Source organism: Schistocerca nitens, chromosome 11 (assembly GCF_023898315.1).
Source record: "Schistocerca nitens isolate TAMUIC-IGC-003100 chromosome 11, iqSchNite1.1, whole genome shotgun sequence".
In the NCBI taxonomy this organism is placed as follows: domain Eukaryota; kingdom Metazoa; phylum Arthropoda; class Insecta; order Orthoptera; family Acrididae; genus Schistocerca; species Schistocerca nitens.
Window position 1 is genome coordinate 127,269,623 of NC_064624.1, and position 23,811 is coordinate 127,293,433.

Sequence of the window (23,811 nt, forward strand, 5' to 3'; positions counted from 1 at the left end):
TCCAATTGCCTTCCGTTAATGACAGAGCAGCAGCTTGTATGTTGAGTTGTCAGAGCTAATATACAAGCAACACTGTGTGAAATATCTGCAGAAATGTGGGACATACAAAAAAACGTGCAGCAAAATTTGGCATTAATGGGCTATGGCAGCAGACAACTGACAAGTGGTTTTGCTAACAGCACAACATTGGCATATCAGTTGGACCCTAGATGAATGGAAAACTATTGCCTGGCCAGATGTGTCCCAGTTTCAGTTGGTAAGAGTTGATGGTAGGGTTCAAGTGCGCAGACCCCACGGTGGTGGCTCCATTATTGTGTGCGCTGTGAATAAATAGAACGCACTGGGTCCTCTAGTCTAACTGAACCAATCACTGCCTGGAAATGGTTATGTTCAGCTACTTGGAGACCATTTGCAGCCGTTCATGGACTTCATGTTCCCAAACAATGATGGAATTTTTACTAACAACAATGTGATATGTCACCGGGCCACAATTGTTCGTGACTGGTTTGAAATACATTCTGGAAAATTTGAGCGAATGATATGGCTACCCAGATCACCCGACCTGAATCCCATCGAACACGTACAGGACGTAATCGAGGGGTCAGTTTGTGCAAAATATCGTGCACCGGCAACTCTTTTGCAATTATGGATAGCTATAGGTGGCAGCACGGCTCAATATTTCTGCTGGGGTATTCCAACAATTTGTCGAGTCCACGTCAACTTACTGCACTATCCTGGGCAAAAGGAGGTCTGACACAATATTAGGAGGTATCCCGTGACTTTTGTCCCTTCAGTGTAAACTGGTGTAGGCTTGCAGTATTTATAGAAAAGAGAAATATGATGCTCACAATGTACCTGGCTCCACGGAGGGTCTTGTGTGTCGTCGTGGTGACAATGTCACAGTGATCGAATGGACTCGGGATGAGCCCGGCAGCCACTATTCCAGCAATGTGTGCCATGTCTGCCATCAGAATCGCTTTCACCGAGTCGCAGATCTGCAGGCAAATTTGAAATCATTTATTTACTTATTCACACCTTCTTTGCATGGCACCATCAGAATGAAACTTTTTCAAATTTCAGAAATTATAATACCACAATAATTACACTAGCAAAAGACACTGCTGAGAGAAAACATTACGATCACTGCCCACCAAGAGACTGAATTCTACCTGGAGCAGTGCAGGAGTGTGATGTGGTAGAGACAGTGCTGCATGTATCAAAATGAATAACAGGGTTTCAAGGTTTTGTAGCATTTATTACATTCAACTTACAATTATCAGGTTGGTGCTAAGTTTGTAGCATTTTTTCACATGTTTACTAGACACAACATACATACATAACAAAGACTTTAATCATTCATAATATATTCTCTTCACTATTTATAACTTGACTGGAATACTCTCTTTCAAATTCTGAAGGTGGCAGGGGTAAAATACAGGGAGCAAAAGGCTATTTACAATTTGTACAGAAACCAGATGGCAGTTATAAGAGTTGAGGGGCATGAAAGGGAAGCAGTGGTTGGGAAGGGAGTGAGACAGGGTTGTAGCCTCTCCCCGATGCTATTCAATCTGTATATTGAGCAAGCAGTAAAGGAAACAAAAGAAAAGTTCGGAGTAGGTATTAAAATCCACGGAGAAGAAATAAAAACTTTGAGGTTCGCCGATGACACTGTAATTCTGTCAGAGACAGCAAAGGACTTGGAAGAGCAGTTGAACGGAATGGATGGTGTCTTGAAAGGAGGATATAAGATGAACATCAACAAAAGCAAAACGAGGATAATGGAATGTAGTCGAATTAAGTCGGGTGATGCTGAGGGAATTAAATGAGACACATAAAGTAGTAAAGGAGTTTTGCTATTTGGGGAGCAAAATAACTAATGATGGTCGAAGTAGAGAGGATATAAAATGTAGACTGGCAATAGCAAGGAAATCATTTGTGAAGAACAGAAATTTATTGACATCGAGTATTGATTTAAGTGTCAGGAAGTTGTTTCTGAAACTATTTGTATGGAGTGTGGCCATGCATGGAAGTGAAACATGGACGATAAATAGTTTAGACAAGAAGAGAATAGAAGCTTTCGAAATGTGGTGGTACTGAAGAATGCTGAAGATTAGATGGGTAGATCACATAACTAATGAGGAGGTATTGAATAGAATTGGGGAGAAGAGGAGTTTGTGGCACAACTTGACCAGAAGAAGGGACCGGTTGGTAGGACATGTTCTGAGGCATCAAGGGATCACAAATTTAGTACTGGAGGGCAGCGTGAAGGGTAAAAATTGTAGAGGGAGACCAAGAGATGAATACACTAAGCAGATTCAGAAGGATGTAGGCTGCAGTAGGTACTGGGAGATGAAGAAGCTTGCACAAGATAGAGTAGCATGGAGAGCTGCATCAAACCAGTATCAGGACTGAAGACCACAACAACAACAGTCTGCCAATGCTGGGGTAACTTTTCGATTATGTGACTGTAGAAATCGTATAGTTTCGAGGTGAGGAACTTGTCCAGCAATTTTCGAAGCACATTTCCATCCGGAAAGGAAGTTCCCTGAATTTTGTTCAATAGACAACAAAAAAGATGGAAATCTGGGGCACGAGGTCTAGTGAATAAGGTGTATGTAGAATGAGTTCCCAACCCAATTCCTGAATAGCGTGTTTATCAGTTTCAAACAATGGAAAATCCAGGATGGAATGTAACAATATTATGAAAAGGAAAGTTGCTACTCACCATATAGTGGAGATACTGAGTGACTGATCGGCACGACAAAAAGACTGTTACAAATAAACAAAGCTTTTGGCCATTAAGGCCTTCGTCAACAATAGACGTAGGCACACTTAGATACACACACACACACACACACACACACAACTGCAGTCACAGGCAACTAAAACCACCGAACAGCAGCACCAGTGCATGATGGGAGTGGCGACTGGGTGGGGGTAAGGAGGAGACTGGAGCGGGGAGGGGGAGGGATAGTATGGTGGGGGTGGAGGACAGTGAAATGCTGCAGGTCAGACAGAGGGCAGGGGAGAGGTGGGGAGGGGGGAGTAGCGGAAAAGGAGAGAAGTAAAAAGGCTGACTGTGATGGTGGAATGATGGCTGTGTAGTGCTGGAATGGGAACAGGGAAGGGGCTGGACAGGTGAGGACAGTGACTAAAGAAGTGCCTGACTCAGGTCGGATTACACACAGTGACCAGCGTTCCTACATCAAAACTGCATCGCTACTAGGAAAGAACTCAATGGAAATTCACAATGCTTTGAGAGAGGTGTGAGAGAATAGTGTAGTAGGTCACGGCTCAGTATCACAGTGGTCTTCTCATTTCTGTGAAGGTTGGGTAAGCGCTGAGGACAACCCGAGAAGTGGAAGGCAATTAACTGCAGTGAACTACAATGCTTTGGTTATTGGTAATGATATTTTGAGAGAAGATCAACGAAAAAGATTTGAGAAATTTGAATATGAGGCCAGAATGTCTGTCACTTCAGTTTAAAGATTCATAAATGAAAAGTTAAAGATGAAAAAAGTTGCTGATATATGGGTTGCACATGTTCTGAGTGAAGAGCAGAAAGCAAATTTCAAAAGACTCACAGAAGAATTGCTTCAATGTTATCCAAAGGAGGAGAACAGTTTCTGATAAGGACTGTTGCACTTGATGAAATCTGAGTTGGAGCTGTAGCCTCAGTCGTTGCAGTGGAAAAGTTCCGACTCTCCACACCTGAAAATATTCCACCACCAACAATTGAAGGTGAAACTGATGATGATCTTTGTGTATGTCATAGCTGGAGTCATAGCTACAAACAAGAGTGTCTGAGGGCATGCCTGTAACAGGTGCATACTTCAACCGGTTTCTGCAAAATGTTTTGCACCTGACAATTCATCAAAGAAGGTCCAACATGCTTGTAACTAGTATCCTCATATTGCACGATAATGCAAGACCGCATATTGCCCTGCCAGTAAGAGAACCAATAGACAAATATGTATGGCAAATACTTCCCAACCCACCCCATACAGCCCTGATATGAGCCCACCAGACTTTTAGTTCTTTCCCAGATTGAAGGAACAATTCCACTGAAAACGTTTTGATATAAATGGTGAACCTCCCCATGAGGTGACCTGAGTAATCAGACAGCTCAACAATGAAGGTTCCCTATGCAGAACACAAAAGTTGTCAAAATGTTGGGAAGCTGTCGTAAGCAAGAATAGAGATTATATTTAAGGCTTGTAAAGGTATTTTGTAAAGTACATTATTTTCTTCAATTCTATCGACTAGTGTGCAGAACTTTTGAAATGATCCTCATATATGCTGTTGGCCCTCAGAGCCAAAAGCAATGGCAATGATTTTAGCTGGAGTGCAACACACTTTCCAAACAAATGAAACACTGTTCCTTCAGAAAAAAAGTTTACAGTCTCAGTCATGTTCTACACAAAGATCAACAAACTTAACCACTGTATGATCACTCCAACAAGGCACATTGCTGCTCCACAACAGGTGACTGTAAAGGGAGAGCGGAATGAAGACAGACAACAATGCATGCTGCTTAACAGATGGCGTACAAATGTGCCCAGTGGTATGCCAATGCTAAGTAAGCTGCAGCATGGGAAGCTGTTTGTCCGTCTAGTATTCAACTTACTGGATTGGGCCGACTAAACCATTTTACTTACCGAGGGGAGATGGAAGGAAAATGGGCTTCAAAAATTCAATTTTTATATTTTAGCAAATTTGAAATGCCTGGTCTTTCCTGCATGAAACAGTTTTTGTTTTGTATGAATACGAAAATTTTTTGGTGAGATGTGACGGTTTTCCTGGCACACGGTCTTTGCCCGAATGATCCTGACACTTGGTGCAAGTACAGGAGAAGTGTCACATATGACCACAAACATTCCTTACCTGCATCAGTGATGAATGAAATTAAAAGAAATGTCTTCATGGGAAAACCAAAAATTTAAATGAATGTGTGAATTCTGTCATTTGGAACCAGTTACTGAAAACTGTATTTGTTCAGTTTCCAACACTCAAATTTGGTGTTTATGATGCTATTTTATGCTTCAATGATGGTGTAATTAGAAAACTGGATGATTTGGAATTATTGGGCATAAAATCTAGTGGAAATACTGCAAAATCCTTGGTGCAAATAGATCAAGAGAGAATCTGCAAAGCAGATATTGCTTATTTAAAATGCACAAAAGAAGCCAGACAGAAAAGAATAGTGACCAAGAGAAGAAAAGACCAGCATGTTCAGATGATGCTCAGTATTGTGCAGGAAAATATTCGTGGTAAGTAATTCTCATCAATAACTATACTAGAATTGCAATATTAAACTTTGAATGGATTTCTCTCAAAACTACATTTTTTTTTTACTTTCAGGTACCATTATGTGATAAACTAATGGGGTTAGAAACATGAAATTTGGTCACTTTGATGGTAGTAAGTTATGACAAGTAAATTGAGGGATGCTCTCTTTAAGTGGAAGAAGCTGCCTCATCCAGCCTGTGACTGTGGGGCTCCGTACCAGACTGTTCACCACATTGACAGTGAATGCAGGATTCGAGCCTATCACGGCGCCAAAGAGGACTTCCTGCTAACAACTCCATATGCAGTGCGCTGGATTGAAGGACTGGATATTCAGTTGTAAAGACAAACTTAAGTTTCTTGTGTGTCAATTTGTACATATGTATAGGTAATTTAATTTCATGATATGTCTGTATTAGCCATACGCTAAATAATAAACATGCTACATTGCAGCTACTGGAATTGATTTCTTGAAAATGTCCTATCTAGGCGCAGCTCATTTTGCAGTCCCTACTGACAAAAAACACTTCTAAATGTTAATTTTATATTGTGCTCTAACTATCCACAATGATTTGTTACATTATTAATAATAAATTTTGTTAAAAAATTTGAAGCAGTTCACTGTTAAATGCTATTACATGCAGCTGCCAATGCATGTGCTCTGTGCTCTGCCTGTTACCACAATTGTTGAAAAAGCTAGATATGCAATATATCCATGTGCTTCATTACTGTAAGTGTCTTTTCCCTAAAAAAGAACAGGCCATAAGTCTGTTCTTGAGACACAGCACAAAACACATGAAGCTTTGGAGAATCTCTTTCACGGTGGACTATAGTATGCGACTTCCGTATTCCCCATATCCTGACATCACAGAGTTTTACTTTTCCATTTAAATGGAACATAACGTCATCACTGAATATTAATTGTGAAAGGTTTTTATCATTTTCCATTTTCATGACCAGAATAAATTTACATAACTCCGCATGATGCTGTTTATCGTCATTGTGAAGAGCGTGTAGGAATTCATATATGTGGTATCTGTTCTTCTGGGCATATCAGCTTATGACATTGATATAAGTCAATACCCACTGGTAGCTAATGTCTTTCATTCCTTTGCATCTTGTAGCAATTCAATCCTGTGCAGTTTGAAACACAAACATCACCACAAAACTTGATTTGTAAAAGCACTGTAGGCTACTTTAGACTATTGTAAGTAAGAAGTTGTTTTTAGATATATTTTTCCCACGTGGAATGTTTCCCTCTATTATATTCCTATTGTAAGTAAGCATAGACTAAGGTACCTTCTCTAGTAGCCTCAGTCAATTAAGATTGTAGCCGCATTACTTGTAGGTTAGGTGCACTGAATTTCTATCGGGCATTACCTCATTTCAACTGTTTTGTTTGTATAAGCAATGAGTGTTTTACTACATTCCCCTAGAAATTGGAAGCAGTGAACCATCTAGAAACTTAGTGAGTACATACAAAGGGCTGCATAACCCACACAAAATTTTTGTTGCCATAGTTACTACCTGACCATGACATTATTGCACTTGAATGAGATTTTCGCTCTGCAGCGGAGTGTGCGCTGATATGAAACTTCCTGGCAGATTAAAACTGTGTGCCCGACCGAGACTCGAACTCGGGACCTTTGCCTTTCGCGGGCAAGTGCTCTACCATCTGAGCTACCGAAGCACAACTCAAGACCGGTCCTCACAGCTTTACTTCTGCCAGTACCTCATCTCCTACCTTCCAAACTTTACAGAAGCTCTCCTGCTAACCATGCAGAACTAGCACTCCTGAAAGAAATGATACTGCGGAGACATGGCTTAGCCACAGCCTGGGGGACGTTTCCAGAATGAGATTTTCACTCTGCAGTGGAGTGTGCGCTGATATGAAACATCCTGGCAGATTAAAACTGTGTGCCCGACCGAGACTCGAACTCGGGACCTTTGCCTTTCGCGGGCAAGTGCTCTACCATCTGAGCTACCGAAGCACGACTCAAGACCGGTCCTCACAGCTTTACTTCTGCCAGTACCTCATCTCCTACCTTCCAAACTTTACAGAAGCTCTCCTGCGAACCATACAGAACTAGCACCCCTGAAAGAAAGGATACTGCGGAGACACGGCTTAGCCACAGCCTGGGGGATGTTTCCAGAATGAGATTTTCACTCTGCAGCGGAGTGTGCGCTGATATGAAACTTCCTGGCAGATTAAAACTGTGTGCCCGACCGAGACTCGAACTCGGGACCTGTGAGGACCGGTCTTGAGTCGTGCTTCGGTAGCTCAGTTGGTAGAGCACTTGCCCGCGAAAGGCAAAGGTCCCGAGTTCGAGTCTCGGTCGGGCACACAGTTTTAATCTGCCAAGATGTTTCATATCAGCGCACACTATGCTGCAGAGTGAAAATCTCATTCTGGAAACACCCCCCAGGCTGTGGCTAAGCCGTGTCTCCGCAGTATCCTTTCTTTCAGGAATGCTAGTTCTGCATGTTTCGCAGGAGAGCTTCTGTAAAGTTTGGAAGGTAGGAGACGAGGTACTGGCAGAAGTAAAGCTGTGAGGACCGGTCTTGAGTCGTGCTTCAGTAGCTCAGTTGGTAGAACACTTCCCCGCGAAAGGCAAAGGTCCCGAGTTCGAGTCTCAGTCGGGCACATAGTTTTAATCTGTCAGGAAGTTTCATTATTGCACTTGGTCTCCCATGGCCATTAACAGAAACATGCAGCAGCTACACAGTAAACAAGAACAGTGGTGACTAAGGAAAATGCATCAGAATGTGAATGATTTCAAAGACAGCAGTGCATATACTATCTTCACGAAATATCACAGTAAAAAGTTACAATAAGCTGAGCGAAGCATCATCACTCTCAGGTGCAATAATATTGTGGTCAACCAATATCCTCCTGTCTGATATTTAAAGATGAACAATATTTGTTGCACAAGAGAAACTGACAATGTTTGATCCAGGTTTTATTTAAAATTGTTGATTTGTAAAGTGAAACAGGAATGTTGTAGTATAAAAAAAAAGAAAAAAAAAACAGATTACAGATTTAGAATGAAATTTTCACTCTACAGTGGAGTGTGAGCTGATATGAAACTTCCTGGTAGATTAAAACTGTGTGCCGAACCAAGACTCGAACAGGCAAAGGTCCTGAGTTCGAGTCTTGGTTCAACACACAGTTTTAATCTGCCAGGAAGTTTCAGATTACAGATTTATCATACAGTACCAGAGAACACAATTTCACCAAAAAAATGTAAAATTATGTAAAAATACTAAATAAAAACACACCATGACTCACTTCAATACTATTGAGCTTATATAAAACCTGTTTTTAAAAATTCATAAATAAGTTTCAGGCCTATCAATAAAAACAGAAAACTCTTGCCTTTGATGATGATGAAAAACATTGTACTGACTACAGAAACAACAAGAATAATTATATGAGTTTTTATATTTGTTGATGTAAACTGTACTTGTATCAAAAGTTATTCCTTTGGTTTCATAAAAGCACAGAAGTTATGCAATCAGCTAATCTTCATTACTTGCAAAAGAATTTATATTTTGCAAGGCTAAAAAATACACAATGGGCTAACACTGATCAATGTGTGGTTCTAATTATGTGTAAAATAAACAAATATAAAAGAAAAGGAAGTTGTCAGCCCCTAATTTCTCTCTCAAACAATCATTTATATTTCTTTACAATACTACCAGTAGTCCTATCGTTTACTACATCATTTATGCACTGTAACAAAACTACTGGACTGTAAATTTGGCAGCGCACAATATGACACAAAAAACACCAGACAGACACACAATGCACGGCTGACCCTCGGTTGGCACAACAAATATGGTTGTGTGGACGGCAAGCAAAAACTCTGCTGGACACACTCAACCTCTTAACGAGCACAAGGGGTGATACGTAGGTTACCTATCATGTCCATTATAATTATCCGGGCTGTTATGCCGTGGTCGGTTGATGAATTCTGTGTCGATTCCCAACGTTTCGTCTCCGACTGCGGGAGACATCTTCAAGGGGGTTCGTAGCTCAATGGAAGGTCTCCTCGAAATGAAGACACAAGTACTAGTGGCCACAAGTGGATATTACAAAAGGCTCTACAGGAAGGCAATCGAAATCACTAAACACCCAAATAATTTCAACCGAAAGGAGGAGGGTGTGAAATTAAACGGTATATAGATGCCGGTGTTAAAGAAGATATGTACCACCCGTCCACTACTGGCTGATGGCAACGGCTATCGACGGCAACGGACAGCGGCCAATTGCACTGACGTTTCCAAAACACGTGACGTCAGGAATTTAGCGGCAGTCAGTAGCGAACCAGCGGGTGTGTTGGACCTTCCATTGAGCTACAGACCCCCTTGAAGATGTCTCCCGCAGTCGGAGACAAAACGTTGGGAATCGACACAGAATTCATCAACCGACCACGGCATAACAGCCCGGATAATTATAATGGACATGATATCTCCGGCCGTGAAAGTCTACATTTTAGTATTACCTATTATGTAAATAACTTGTGTCATGTAGCTGCTGGTAACAACGTCAAATGCCTAGACCTGCAGGAGATGCAGTGCTGTATTCCCAACGATAACATCAGACAGTTTTAATTGAATTCCACCTGTTGAAATGGAGAACACAAAATTGCCTTTTTTCAACGGTTTATTGCCGTCCCAAACTCGCCATACTGAGTGAGCAAGATACCCAGTGGTTATAGCTGAACTGACTGTGTTACAAGTGCTGCAGTGTGGGACCTTTGCAGGACACCAAAACATTGTAAGTATGTTCATTAATCATATCGCTCTTGGAGTTTTCTGACAAAATTAATAGTTCCACTTTCTGCCACCAGGCGAAAATATGGCGCTATAAGCAGCCAGAATGTGGTGTGGGTGAAGGAGAAGGAGAGGAATGATCAAACACATAATAACAGTGATCCTGGCACATTTATTAGGACACAGTCACAAGTTTCAACACATGTTCAGTATGATCTCCTGAGTCAGCAAGATGCTGCATCCATAATGCTGCACAGTTGACAGCTGCTCACACTGTATCTGGTGTAATCGGAGTGATATGTCATCATATACCATCCTTCAGGTCAAGAAGACTCCAGACATGTCCATCATAGACACAATGTTTCAGACATCCTCTCAATCGGAAGTCACACGAATTTAGGTTGGGGGATCAGTGGGCCTTCTGCCTAGAGATGATGCGATCATTATTTAAGGTTTCTCGAAGCAAATCTTTCACCTGGTGAGCGAGGTATGGTGCTCCCCGTCTTCCACAAAAATAGTGGTGAGGACACAGTCGCGTTCTTACAAAGCTGGAATCACAAGTTGCACGAGGAGATCCTTATTATGTGCAGATACCACTGTACACCTAACAGGCCCGTGTGGTGCCATTTGCTCAGAGAAAAATGGACTGAGAATGAAGGAGCTTGTGAGACCACACCACACAGTCACATAAGCCGAGTGCAGTGGATGTTCCTATATCCGACAGTTCTGTGCATTCCACAGCACCATGAAGAGTAAAACATGCTTTGTCCTTCCAAAGAATATGCCTAGGACACACGTCATCCACTTCCATGTGTGCCACAAAACGAGGGGCGAAGTCACACCATTGTAGCCTATCTTGGGCCTTCATTTGGTGAACATTCTGAATCTTGTTGGGATACCAGAGTAAAATGTGCCACAAAATCTTTTGAACTATTGTCGAGGGGAAAGACAATTCACGTGACAGCTTGAGCACTGGCTGCAAAAGATGAGGTGTGTGCTGCACAGTTGGCTATAGCTATGACAACTTCACCAACAATTGTTACATGAATGGCTGCCTCCCTCTCTCTGCTGCACCACCTAATTCACCTGTTACTTTAAATTTCTTCACAGTATTCTTTGGCCCAACTGAAACAGGACCTCTTCGCTGCTATTCCTGTCGGCAATATTCCCAAAATGCAGCACTGCTACTGTTGGTGTTCTGATAAAACAACTTTACCAGCAGCACATGGTCTTTCTTCTCAATAGCCATTGTATTTTATGTGGAAAACTAATATTATTAACCCTCTACAACAGTCACTTCACAAAAGAAATCAACACACACCACCAACTGACAAAAAGCATACTGACACCAATACAGATCTTTAAATCACGTCTCCAAAACGTAGACTGGAGTCCAGTATATAATGTAGAAAATGCCAATTCCAAATACAACCTTTTCAGTAATGAAGTGGCTCTAATATTTGAAAGTACCTTCCCAAAAATAATATATAAAACCCATACTAAAAAAATCTACCAACAAGCCTTGGATTACCAGTGGAATTAGCATTTCTTGCAAAAGAAAGAGAGAGTTGTACATTGCCCCAAAAAAATCAGATGACCATAACCTTCTAAATAACTATAAAAATACTGTAAAATATTGAACAAAGTCATTCTGAAATCAAAAAGTATGTATCAGTGCTGAAAAATTAATAACTCCACTAATAAAACCAAAACTATATGCGAAGTGATATGAAATGAGACTGGTGCAAATTACCCCAACAAGACCCAAAATATTGCTCTTAACAATGAAGGTAAGATAGCTCAAAATCAAGATATTGTAGCTAAAATCTTTAATGAGCACTTTTTAACTGCTGCTGAGAAAACAGCATGCAAAGGCTCTTCAGAAAAGGCAATAAAAACTCTGAAAGAACTTTCCCCTAACTCTATAGACATGATAGGTATGGCCCCCATAACCGTGCAAGAAGTAAAAAAAAAAAACCATAGTGTCTCTAAAAAGTAAAAATTTGTTGGGTGTAGACAATATTTCCAGCAAACTGGTAAAAGGCAGCTGTAATCAACTCTCTAAAGTTCTAGCTCATATATTCAATTCCTCTCTACATAAATCTTCCCTGACAGAATGAAGTATGTTACTGTGAAACCCCTCTACAAAAAATGTGATCCCACAGATATTTCTAACTATCGTCCTATCTCTCTTGTAACAGCATTTTATAAAGTCTTTGAAAAATTAATATACATCAGGATTGTCAATCACCTTGAAAAATTTGCACTAATTAGTAAACAACAATTTGGTTTCAGATCAGGCATATCTACATCCAAAGCAATTTACTCACTTACAAATAATGTTTTAGAATGCCTTGACATGAAAAAATTACCGGTTGGCATATTCTGTGACCTTACTAAGGCTTTCGACTGCGTCGATCACACAATACTTTTAGGAAAAGCAGCCCAATATGGAATCTGTGGACAAATGGGTAGCTGGCTCAGATCATATCTAGAAGACACAACAAAAAATAGTATTAGGTGTTAACAATCTACAAGTAGGAGAGGTAGAGTCTGACTGGGGAACAGTACATCATAGAGTTCCACAAGGGTCAGTCCTTGGTCCCCTCCTATTTATTATATATATTAATGACCTACCCCTGTTCTCAAATAGTGCTAGCAATATCACAATGTTTGCCGATGACACAAGTATAGTGACAGCCAGCAAAACCTCCACTGACGCAGAGTTAAATGCCAACCAAGCACTTGCAAATGCGCTGAACTGGTTCCCGGCAAATTCTCTACCAATATACCTCAGTAAAACAAATTACATGCAGTTCCAATCCAGTTACATAAGCCCAGAAGAGATTAACATTGCACATGAGAGCCAACAGTTACAGAGCGTTCAGTGCACAAAGTTCCTAGGCGTTCACATAGATAACCGGCTCAACTGCGAATTCCACATACAGCAAACACTAAAAGAGCTTAGTTCAGCATTTGCCATCCGAATAATCTCCAAAATTGGAGACATCAACATATCAAAGTCTGCGTATTTTGGCTACTTTCATACAGTGATGTGCTATGGAATAATCTTTTGGGGCAACTCACCACTTTAAAAAAATTTTTTTGTAAGCTAGAAAAAAGTAGTCCGAATTATATGTAGTGTCCCTCCAAGAACCTCATGTCGAAATCTCTTTAAACAGTTAGGTACATTAACCACTACCTCACAATATCTCCTCTCACTCATGGCTTTCACTCTTCTCAATTCCTCTGAATATGAAACAAATGAGGCATACCATCATTATAACACAAGACGGAAAGGTGATATGCACTGTGAACGGAAAAATCTCTCTCTGGTACAAAAAGGGGTAAAGTACACAAGTACAAAAATCTTTAATGCACTCCCGAGTAATATAAAGTGTCTTAAAGAAAATAAAATGCTATTCAAAAAGAAGCTAAAGGAATTTCTATTGGAAAAATGTTTCTACTCTTTAGATGAATTCTTCAACAGAGATAAGTAATTTGAGTAGTAATTCAGATTATTTCCTTTGCCATTGTTATCTATATTGTTTTTTATCACTATTGTATTTTGTATTGTATTGTTTATTATCTTGATTATATTATTGTATTGTACCAGTTTTGAATCATTGATCTACCATGTGTAATATACCAGTATGGATTGTATTTTATGATATCTATATTTTATCTGCTTTGACTCATTCCACATCCATGTGTAATCACACCATACTGTATCTATGGAATATGTATCATAAATAAATAAAACAAGACACATTTCACATTCTGATTGCTTACAGTGCCATATTTTCACCTGGTGGCGGAAAGTGGAACTATTAATTTTTCAGAATACTCCACAAGTAAACCAATTAATGAATAGAATTAAGACATTTCAGCATCCCACGGTGTATACAGCCCACACTGCAGCACTGCGAACACTGTCAGTTTAATTACAACCCACAAGGGAGACATATAGCGGCAAATACATTAACGGGCAACTTACACAACTGGCGCATTGGTAAACTTTTAGTCTAAATGTGCACAACGCTGGTTCAAGAACACATTTTTCTACATGAGCAAACTATTATTTGCCCCCCCCCCCACCCTTCCCTGTTTCCCTTGTTCACTTTCCCCTGTGTAAGTTTGTGCAACTAATTGCGATATGCACTACATACAAATCTTGTCCTCGTGCACTCCTCTTTGCTTGACAGTGAAAGCTGCCGCTATTAATTCTGATATGTCCTGCACAGACATCTTATAGTTGCGGCACCTCTGGTACACCTCGCAGCTCAGTGCCTCGTGCAGTGGCTTGTGTTGCTTGGACCTCACACCGGCCCTGAATGTGAAACTGAAATTCGACACAAGTTTTTGTCTTCATTCATGTAGAAGAAACAGTCTCGTGAAATAGGAACTGTACACAGTGGAGCCATTGCCAGGTAGTTAGATGGAGACAGTGTAAGAACGAGTCTTCTGACAGTTTTTTAAATTTACGAGCTATGCTCTGAACAACTTTTTCTACTATCACATTACACTTACAAGGGAACCTCCCCATCGCACCCCCCTCAGATTTAGTTATAAGTTGGCACGGTGGATAGGCGCTGAAAAACTGAACACAGATCAATCAAGAAAACAGGAAGAAGTTGTGTAGAATTATGAAAAAAATAAGCAAAATATACAAACCGTGTAGTCCATGCGCAAGATGGGCAACATCAAGGATACTGTGAGCTCAGGAGCGCCGTGGTTCCATGGTTAGCGTGAGCAGCTGCGAAACGAGAGGTCCTTGGTTCAAGTTTACCTCGAATGAAAAATTTTATTTTTTTATTTTCGCAAAGTTACAATCTGTCTGTTCGTTCATTGACGCCTTTTTTCACTGTAATAAGTTTAGTGTGTATGTTTTGTGGCCACACCACAAAACCGTGCGATTAGTAGACGAAAGGACATGCCTCTTTAATGGGAACCGAAAACATTTGATCGCAAGGTCATAGGTCAACCGATTCCTCCACAGGAAAACACGTCTGATATATTCTATACGACACTGGTGACGGCATGTGCGTCACGTTACAGGAATATGTTGTTGACCCACCTAACTTGTACACTTGGCGAATGGGTAAAAAGATTCTTCTACCTTGCCCGATTTAGGTTTTCTTGTGGATGTGATAATCACTCCCAAAAAAGTGATGAAAACATAAGAGTTTATCACATAAACTGCAACAAATGAATGCAACAGTTTCACAGTTGCACAGTTTTCCCTGTGCTCTGTCAAAACATATGTTTTTAACGTTTTCAGATTTTTCCATGTGTAGATGGTCAAATCCTGCATATGTCCAAGCAAATCTGAACATGTCCTGGAATTTTGGAGAGCGAAGCTGATTATGTGTGAGTGCCTTAACTTTGATAATTGTCTGAAAATAAAAAATTAAACTTTTCACTCGAGGGAAGACCTGAACCGAGGACCTCTTGTTCTGCAGCTGCTCACGCTAACCACGGGACCACAGCAATCCGGAGCTCACATTATCCTTGACGTTGCATACATTTCGCATGGACTACTCAGTTTGTGTATTTTGCTTATTTTTTCATAGTTCCACACAGCTTCTTCCTGTTTTCTCAATTGATCTGTGTTCAGTTTTTCAAGGCCTATCCACTGTGCCAACTTGTAACTAAATCAGAGGGGGGTGCGATGGGCAGGTTCCCTTGTTAGTAACAATTACATGGCCGACATTGCACTTAGCCACAGATTCCTTACTAAACTCGATTCTAAGTTACACTTAGCAATTATGATATTAAGGCAACAATGTATTTGGTACTTATTCTGTAGCAAGCATGATCTCAAGATTGTTCTTAATCGACTGAAACTGCTAACCACTAAGCTGTAATTTTATTTTCATCACAATCAAGACTGAGAAAAAAACAACACTAACACCATTATCGCTGTTTCAGAATGGTACATAGATGCAGAGTAATGACATTATTCACCCTGAAGCTTACCTTTCTGAAACATTCGTAGTTCAGCAACCTGGCATATGCTGATGTTCCAGCAATTATAATCTTGGGACGGAAGAGAAGTGCAGTTTTTTGCAGCATGTCATAATCTATCAGGCCGGTCTTAATATCGAGGCGGTATGGCATCGACTCGAAAAAAACTGAAGTAGCAGACACTCTCTTAGTATCTGTCATGAATCCGTGAGTCAAGCTAGAAAAAAAAAACAGAACAAGAACAGACCATGTATATAATGATCATTCATTAAATGTCAGATAGGCACTCCACTAATCCATGAACCCAGTAAATTTACACTTATATACACTCATGCTCATAAATTAAGGATAATTGCAGAATGTGGTGCCACACAACGTGGCATTACACAAATCTGGCCCTAACAGCATAAGCACATAGGGAACACACACGACACATATCTGTAAGTCCACAGTATCGGTGATAAGTTGAGAAAACTGTTCCGAAACACATGTGCTACAAAACGCCACTGTTTCCTGCACAATGTACCCCGACATCAATATGGGATATGATCACCGAGCACACGTACACAGGCCGCACAATGGGTTGGCATACTCTGGATCAGGTGGTCGAGCTGCTGCTGGGGTATAGCCTCCCATTCTTGCACCAGTTCCTGTCGGAGCTCCTGAAGTGTCCTAGACGTTAGAAGATGTGTAGCGATACGTTGACCGTTGACCGTGAGCATCCCAGATGTGCTCGATGGGGTTTAGGTCTAGAGAATAGACGGGCCACTCCATTCCCCTGATATCCTCTTTTTCAAGGTACTCCTCCACCATGGCAGCTCGGTGGGGCTGCACATTATCATCCATGAAGAAGAAGGTGGGACCCACTGCACCCCTGAAAAGGCGGACATACTGATGCAAAATGACGTCCAGATACACCTGACCTGTTACAGTTCTTCTGTCAAAGACATGCAGGGGTGTACGTGCACCAATCATAATCCCACCTCACACCATCAAACCACTGCCTTCATTCAGGTCCCTTTCAAGGACATTAAGGGGTTGGTATCTGGTTCCTGGATCACACCAGATGTAAACCTGGTGAGAATCACTGTTGAGAATATGCCTGGACTCGTCCGTGAACATAATCTGGAACCACTGTTCCAACGATCACGTACTGTGTTCTTCACACCAGACTTTATTCTGTTCAGTCTGTAGACTGCGTGTCTGGAAACAACAGTTCCAGTGGCTGCAGTAAGGTCCCGCGCGAGGCTACCTGCAGTACTCCGTGGCCGTCTGCGGGCACTGATGGTGAGATATCGGTCTTCTTGTGGTGTTGTACACTGTGGAAGTCTCGTACTGTAGCGCCTGGACACGTTTCCTGTCTGCTGGAATCGCTGCCGTAATCTCGAGATCACACTTTGTGGCACACGGAGGGCCCGTGCTGCGACCTGCTGTGTTTCACCAGCCTCCAGTCACCCTAGTATTCTACACCTCATAATGTCATCAATATGTGTTCTTTGAACCATTTTCAACAGTCACCATTAGCACGTCTGAAAACGTCTGCACACTTACTCGCTACACCGTACTCTGACATGCACCAACACACCTCTGCGTATGTGGATTGCTGCCATCAGCACTGTGCGACGACCAAAGGTCAAATGCACCACACGATCATACCTCCAGGTGATTTAAACTCGCAAACTGCCCACCACAGCGTGTTTCACCAGGTATCGGCACTATCCTTAATTTATGAGCACGAGTGTACTATGCCTGAAAAGTGATATTATTTCAGTGACTACAACACTGAGCCAAATTTACAAGGAACTTCAGAGTATGAGGTAGGGATGGGAAAAACTGACTTGTTAAAACCTATTCCAGTATTTTAGTTTTGAATAACTGGTATTTTTTGGTTTTTGTTTGGTCTGTTATAACAGATGATTTTCATTTTTTACTAATAACCAAGTAAAAAACTGAAAATCAATTAGCCATAGCAGCAGTGCTAAAATTACTCATTTTGAAATAAACTTTTTTTTAAAAAAAAAGGAAGTAATTTTTATTCATGAAATTTGCATTGGCTTGAAATATTGTGTCTTGTAGAAAATGGAAAAATCATTCAGTGCTATTTTAACAACACTGCTGATAGAAATGGGCAACAAATCCATAGCATAAGAATTGGTACAGCATGACTGAGACAGTAATGCCCCTGTTGGTGTGTGTTGTGGCTTATAGAATGTGGGTGCAAGACATATCCCCAGGTGTTACCAGAAATCTGTTGTACTGCAGAATGGCACTGATGCTAGGCTGGAAATATTTTTATGAAGCAGCTTAGCAGTGAAGTACAATGCTCTATTTGCTTTAAAAGATCAAATATTTGTCTGTCATTTCTATGAAATAATGAAAGAGAAAGGAAACTATGGTAACAGTAATAAATTAGAAACTTAACAACATTTCATTCATAGCATACAATAAAATAGAAATTAGCTGATCTGCTGCCTGTGTCTATATAATACACCTTTATCTGCTTACAGTCCTTGAAAACAGACAAATTAACATGAAAATGATTAATGGAAAATCTCATACGAAGATGTGAAACAAATACTAAGAAAGGGATAGAGGTGCTGGCCAGTACTTACCTCAGCTCAGTACAGCCGATAGATACACAAAAAACAGAACCGAAAATTTACGTTCCTAGCTTTCGGAACAAATGTTCCTTCATCAGGGAGGAGAGAGGGGAAAGAAAGGGAAGAAGGGAAAGTGGATTCAGTTTCTCACAACCCAGGTTATGAAGCAACAGGGAAAGGAAAACAGGGAGAGTTGCCTTTCGTCGCCCCCCCTAACCTCCGTAACATCCTTGTTAAACCCTACAATATTCCCAGACTACCTTCTCTACCCAGCGGTTCCTACCCCTGTAACCGACCCCGCTGCAAAACCCCCCCACAACCACCTACTCCAGCCCCATTACTGGTAAAACATACACAATTCAAGGCAGGGCCACGTGTGAAACTACACATGTCATTTATCAGCTGAGATGCCTGCACTGCACAGCCTTTTACATCGGTATGACAACAACTAAACTGGCTGAGCGCATGAACGGACACAGACGAACTGTCCGCCTAGGAGATGTCCAATACCCAGTAGCGGAGCAGCATAATTCTAGGGACCTAGGAACCTGCTACACCGTATGTGCCATTTGGCTTCTCCCACCCAACACCAGTCCCTCTGAACTGCGGAGATGGGAACTTGCACTCCAACACATCCTTTCATCCCGCCATCCCCCTGGACTGAACCTACGTTAAACAACCTCACTCCCATTTACTCTTCAGTCTTCTCCTCTTTCCCTTTCCTCTTTAGCCATTCATGCATCTTTTCATCCTACATAGTTGTGTTTATCTTTATACTGTATACCTCCTTACTTCTGTATGCATCCTCTTTGGTTTGAAGCTGGCACAGTACTTACAGTAGAATATCTTTGACTTCCCTCTGACAACCATGACCCCATCCTTGCTACCCTCCCTGTTTTCCTTTCCCTGTTGCTTCATAACCTGGGTTGTGAGTAACTGAATCCACTTTCCCTTCTTCCCTTTCTTTCCCCTCTCTCCTCCCTGATGAAGGAACATTTGTTCCGAAAGCTAGGAACATGAATTTTCGGTTCTGTTTTTTGTGTATCTATCAGCTGTACTGAGCTGAAGTAAGTACTGGCCAGCCCCTTTATCTCTTTGTTAGTAAATTAACATGAAAAGCAGAGTTCCTGAGTCCCAGCTTTCACCCTTTAGCACTGATTATTCTTAATGTCCAAACAGAGGTATGACCCTCAATCACACGATTTTCGAACAGTTTCAAATCAATAGGAGAATATTGGTAATCTTTTTGTAAAATTCAACTACTTATCACTTTTTGAGGAAAGCAGCGAATGGTGAGCATACTAAGTTTTCTTTTATTTGTCTATTTAATTTAATATTTTCATTTCCTGTGTATCTGGAAACTGATAGTAAAATTTTTTCAATCTTTGATAGATTTCTACATTTATTACAGGAAATAATAAGAATAAAAAACTGAAAACTGTTTATTTCAGAAACCAGTATTTTGAGCAGTTTTTAACAGTTAGTTTAAACTGGGGTGGAAAAAAACTGGTCTAACCAAAAACTGGTTGTTTCAGTGATAACTGCCATCCCTAGTATGAGTCCAGTTATCAGTATGTTGTTGCATCTATGCTGGACTCGATCATCCACTAATTTGACTGAGACGAGTGTCACACAGTCACCGTATCACAACTGTCTTAACTAACCTCGAGATCCCGGATACTGGCACTGCAACGGAGTTGGCATCCGAGAGGTTCCACCTACATTCTATTGGGGACAAATTTGGGCATTTTACTGGCCACAAGAGTGTCTCAGAATCGCACAGACAGTTCACTGACACATGCCACATGTGAATGAGTACTGTCCTACTGAAAAATGTCACCACAACAAGTCCAGAACCACGCTGCTGCTCCGGTCGCAAGTTCGAACCCTTCCTCAGGCACGGATGTGAGTGATTTCCTTAGGTTGGTTAGGTTTAAGAAGTTCAAAGCCTAGGGCACTGATGACCTCAGATGTAAAGTCCCATAGTGCTTAGAGCCATTTGAACCATCACCACAACACTATCATACAAGGAATAACACGAGGACCCAGGATGTCCAATATTTACTGTTATACGAGGTGCATTCAAGTTCTAAGGCCTCCGATTTTTTTTCTCCAGACTGGAAAGAGATAGAAACATGCGCATTGTTTTAAAATGAGGCCGCATTCATTGTCAATACGTCCCAGAGATGGCAGCACTGTACGGCAGATGGAATTTTACCGCCAGCGGCGAGAATGGAACTGTTTTAAATACTTAAAATGGCGACGTTTTCCTTACTTGAACAGCGTGCAATCATTCATTTTCTGAATTTGTGTGGTGTGAAACCAATTGAAATTCATCGACAGTTGAAGGAGACATGTGGTGATGGAGTTATGGATGTGTCGAAAGTGCGTTCGTGGGTGCGACAGTTTAATGGAGGCAGAACATCATGTGACGACAAACCGAAACAACCTCGGGCTCGCACGAGCCGGTCTGACGACACGATCGAGAAAGTGGAGAGAATTGTTTTGGGGGATCGCCGAATGACTGTTGAACAGATCACCTCCAGAGTTAGCATTTCTGTGGGTTCTGTGCACACAATCCTGCACGACGAGCTGAAAATGCGAAAAGTGTCATCCAGGTGGGTGCCACGAATGCTGACGGACGACCTCACGGCTGCCTGTGTGGCACGTTGCCGAGCAATGTTGACGCCCAACGACAGCAGGAATGGGACTTTCTTTTCGTCGGTTGTGACAATGGATGAGACGTGGATGCCATTTTTCAATCCAGAAACAAAGCGCCAGTCAGCTCAATGGAAGCACACAGATTCACTGCCACCAAAAAGTGTTGAGAAAATGATGGTGTCCATGTTCTGGGACAGCGAGGGCGTAATCCTTACCCATTGCGTTCCAAAGGGCACTACGGTAACAGGTGCATCCTATGAAAATGTTTTGAAGAACAAATTCCTTCCTGCACTGCAACAAAAACGTCCAGGAAGGGCTGCGCGTGTGCTGTTTCACCGAGACAACGCACCCGCACATCGAGCTAATGTTACGCAACAGTTTCTTCGTGATAACAACTTTGAAGTAATTCCTCATGCTCCCTACTCACCTGACCTGGCTCCTAGTGACTTTTGGCTTTTTCCAACAACGAAAGACACTCTCCGTGGCCGCACATTCATCAGCCGTGCTGCTACTGCCTCAGCGATTTTCCAGTGGTCAAAACAGACTCCTAAAGAAGCCTTCGCCGCTGCCATGGAATCATGGCGTCAGCGTTGTGAAAAATGTGTAAGTCTGCAGGGCGATTACGTCGAGAACTAACGCCAGTTTCATCGATTTCGGGTGAGTAGTTAATTAGAAAAAAAAAAAAATCGGAGGCCTTAGAACTTGAATGCACCTCGTACTGTAGCAGTGCTGTCAATCGCTACCTGCAGTGACGTGAAATCTTACCCGAGGGCTCCCCATACCGTGACGCTAAGAGTAGCACCTCTGTGACTCTCCTAAACATTGAGATTTCTCCCCAGATGGTCACAATACTTGCTGACGACGGTCATCCGGGATATCACCGAATGCAATGTGACACCCTTCATCAGCAGTCTATGCTTTCCAGTCACAGCACCATTCCAAATCCCTCCATTTGTGCCACTTTGTTAATGGCAGCCTACACGAGGGAAGGTGATTCCCTAGTCCGGCTGCTGGTAGTCTCGAACCAGTGGTGTGTGGTGGCTCTTAATGTTGCAGGGAGACTGTTACTTATAAGACGACAGGTGCAAGAGTGAAAGAGTGACGACATGCTCGGTGCACAATATGGCGATCCTCCCTCGTGTCGGTCAGAAGTGATCGACTGGAACCCTTGACGAGGAGTGTACCTGCCCTCACAATCTGACATCTACATCTATAAGGTCTGTTCAAAAAATTCTGGAGCATTATAATTTTGCGCCAATGGTGGGTTGGAGCGAAATGTGGTTGGCATCCCTGCACTCGACTGTGTTCAATGTATAACTACCGGAAGTTTCATTGCTGTATATCTGTTGGTAATTGTTCAGTGCCGTATTGAGTACCGTATTTACTTGAATCTAAGCCGCAATTGAATCTAAGCCGCACCTGAAAAATGAGACTCGAAATGAAGGAAAAAAAAATTTTCCCAATTCTAAGACGCACCTGGAATTTGAGACTCGAAATTCGAGCGCAGAGAAAAATTTTAGACCACATCTCCAAATCGATACAAAGTTGGTCCATTGTAACATGAGACACAATTTAGGTTGAATGGATAAAGATACAGCTACAGTAGTTTGGTTCGAGTCATAAGCTCAACAGTTAAGATTTACCAAGTAGCCATTGCTATGTGTCAGGCGCTCCATCCGTATTTATACGGGTTCCCTTCCTTTTTCACATGCTTCGTCCGGTTTGAATCGATTGCTTATTGTGCTTTGATCTGATCAGTGCCGTTCTCTTTGTTATAGGTGTTTACGTCACTCTAAGCTGAAAATGCATTATTGTACTGTGTCGTGCATTGTTTGTTGCATTCTGATAATGTGTGTTTACGACCTGTCGCCGCTCGCGGCATGGCTCGCTTTTGTGCGCGCTACCGCCGCTTACAATAAAAACAAGAGAGGAATTGTCTCACTAGCGAAACAATGGCAAGAGACTGCAATTTGTTGTTACTTACACTGCTGCTTTCTTTGATAATGTTCAACAAGAACCAAATAATATACTGTGTATGATAGAAGATGTTCTGAACGAGATTTTAGTGGAAATTTTTCTCCGTTTGAAAATCTTTGCAGATGCCTCTTTAGTACATTACATTCTGCACAGAAATTAGAGTCATCTTAGATTTAAAAATCCGGTCAGTTGCCGTGCTTCATTTCTGACTGTATCACTAATCAGCATAAGAATAATACGAATATAAACATGACATGATATGTATATTCTTCCGTGTTTGCTGTTGTCTCACCCTAGTTTTGTAGTTTATTAGGCAGACAGAATTTAAAACAGATGGCAGCAAACACAAGAATACACAGCATAATGTTCACATTCTTCTACCTTTTCTTTTAATTTATTTGCTGGCGCAGAGGTTTTGGTGCCAGTATTTATCTTCATGCCTGCAAACCATGCCTGTGTAGCGCTACATATATTCGACGGCAAAAGTTAGTTGTGGCGGCAACCTACCAACATTTTTCAGAACTTCCGATTACTTTGCACTCGA

At 41.5% G+C, this 23,811-nt stretch overlaps 1 protein-coding gene across 1 annotated transcript in view; it reads right to left on the reverse strand.

The window, feature by feature from the left end:
* The window catches only part of LOC126212704 (serine hydroxymethyltransferase, mitochondrial-like), a 194,761-nt gene that overhangs the window by 88,517 nt on the left and 82,433 nt on the right, over window positions 1-23,811 (reverse strand). The window contains exons 5-6 of the mRNA XM_049940118.1: window positions 16,042-16,246; window positions 856-995 (exon numbers count right to left, since the gene is read on the reverse strand). Of these exons, the coding sequence (XP_049796075.1) occupies window positions 856-995; window positions 16,042-16,246 (345 nt within the window). The remainder of the gene's footprint in view (window positions 1-855; window positions 996-16,041; window positions 16,247-23,811) is intronic.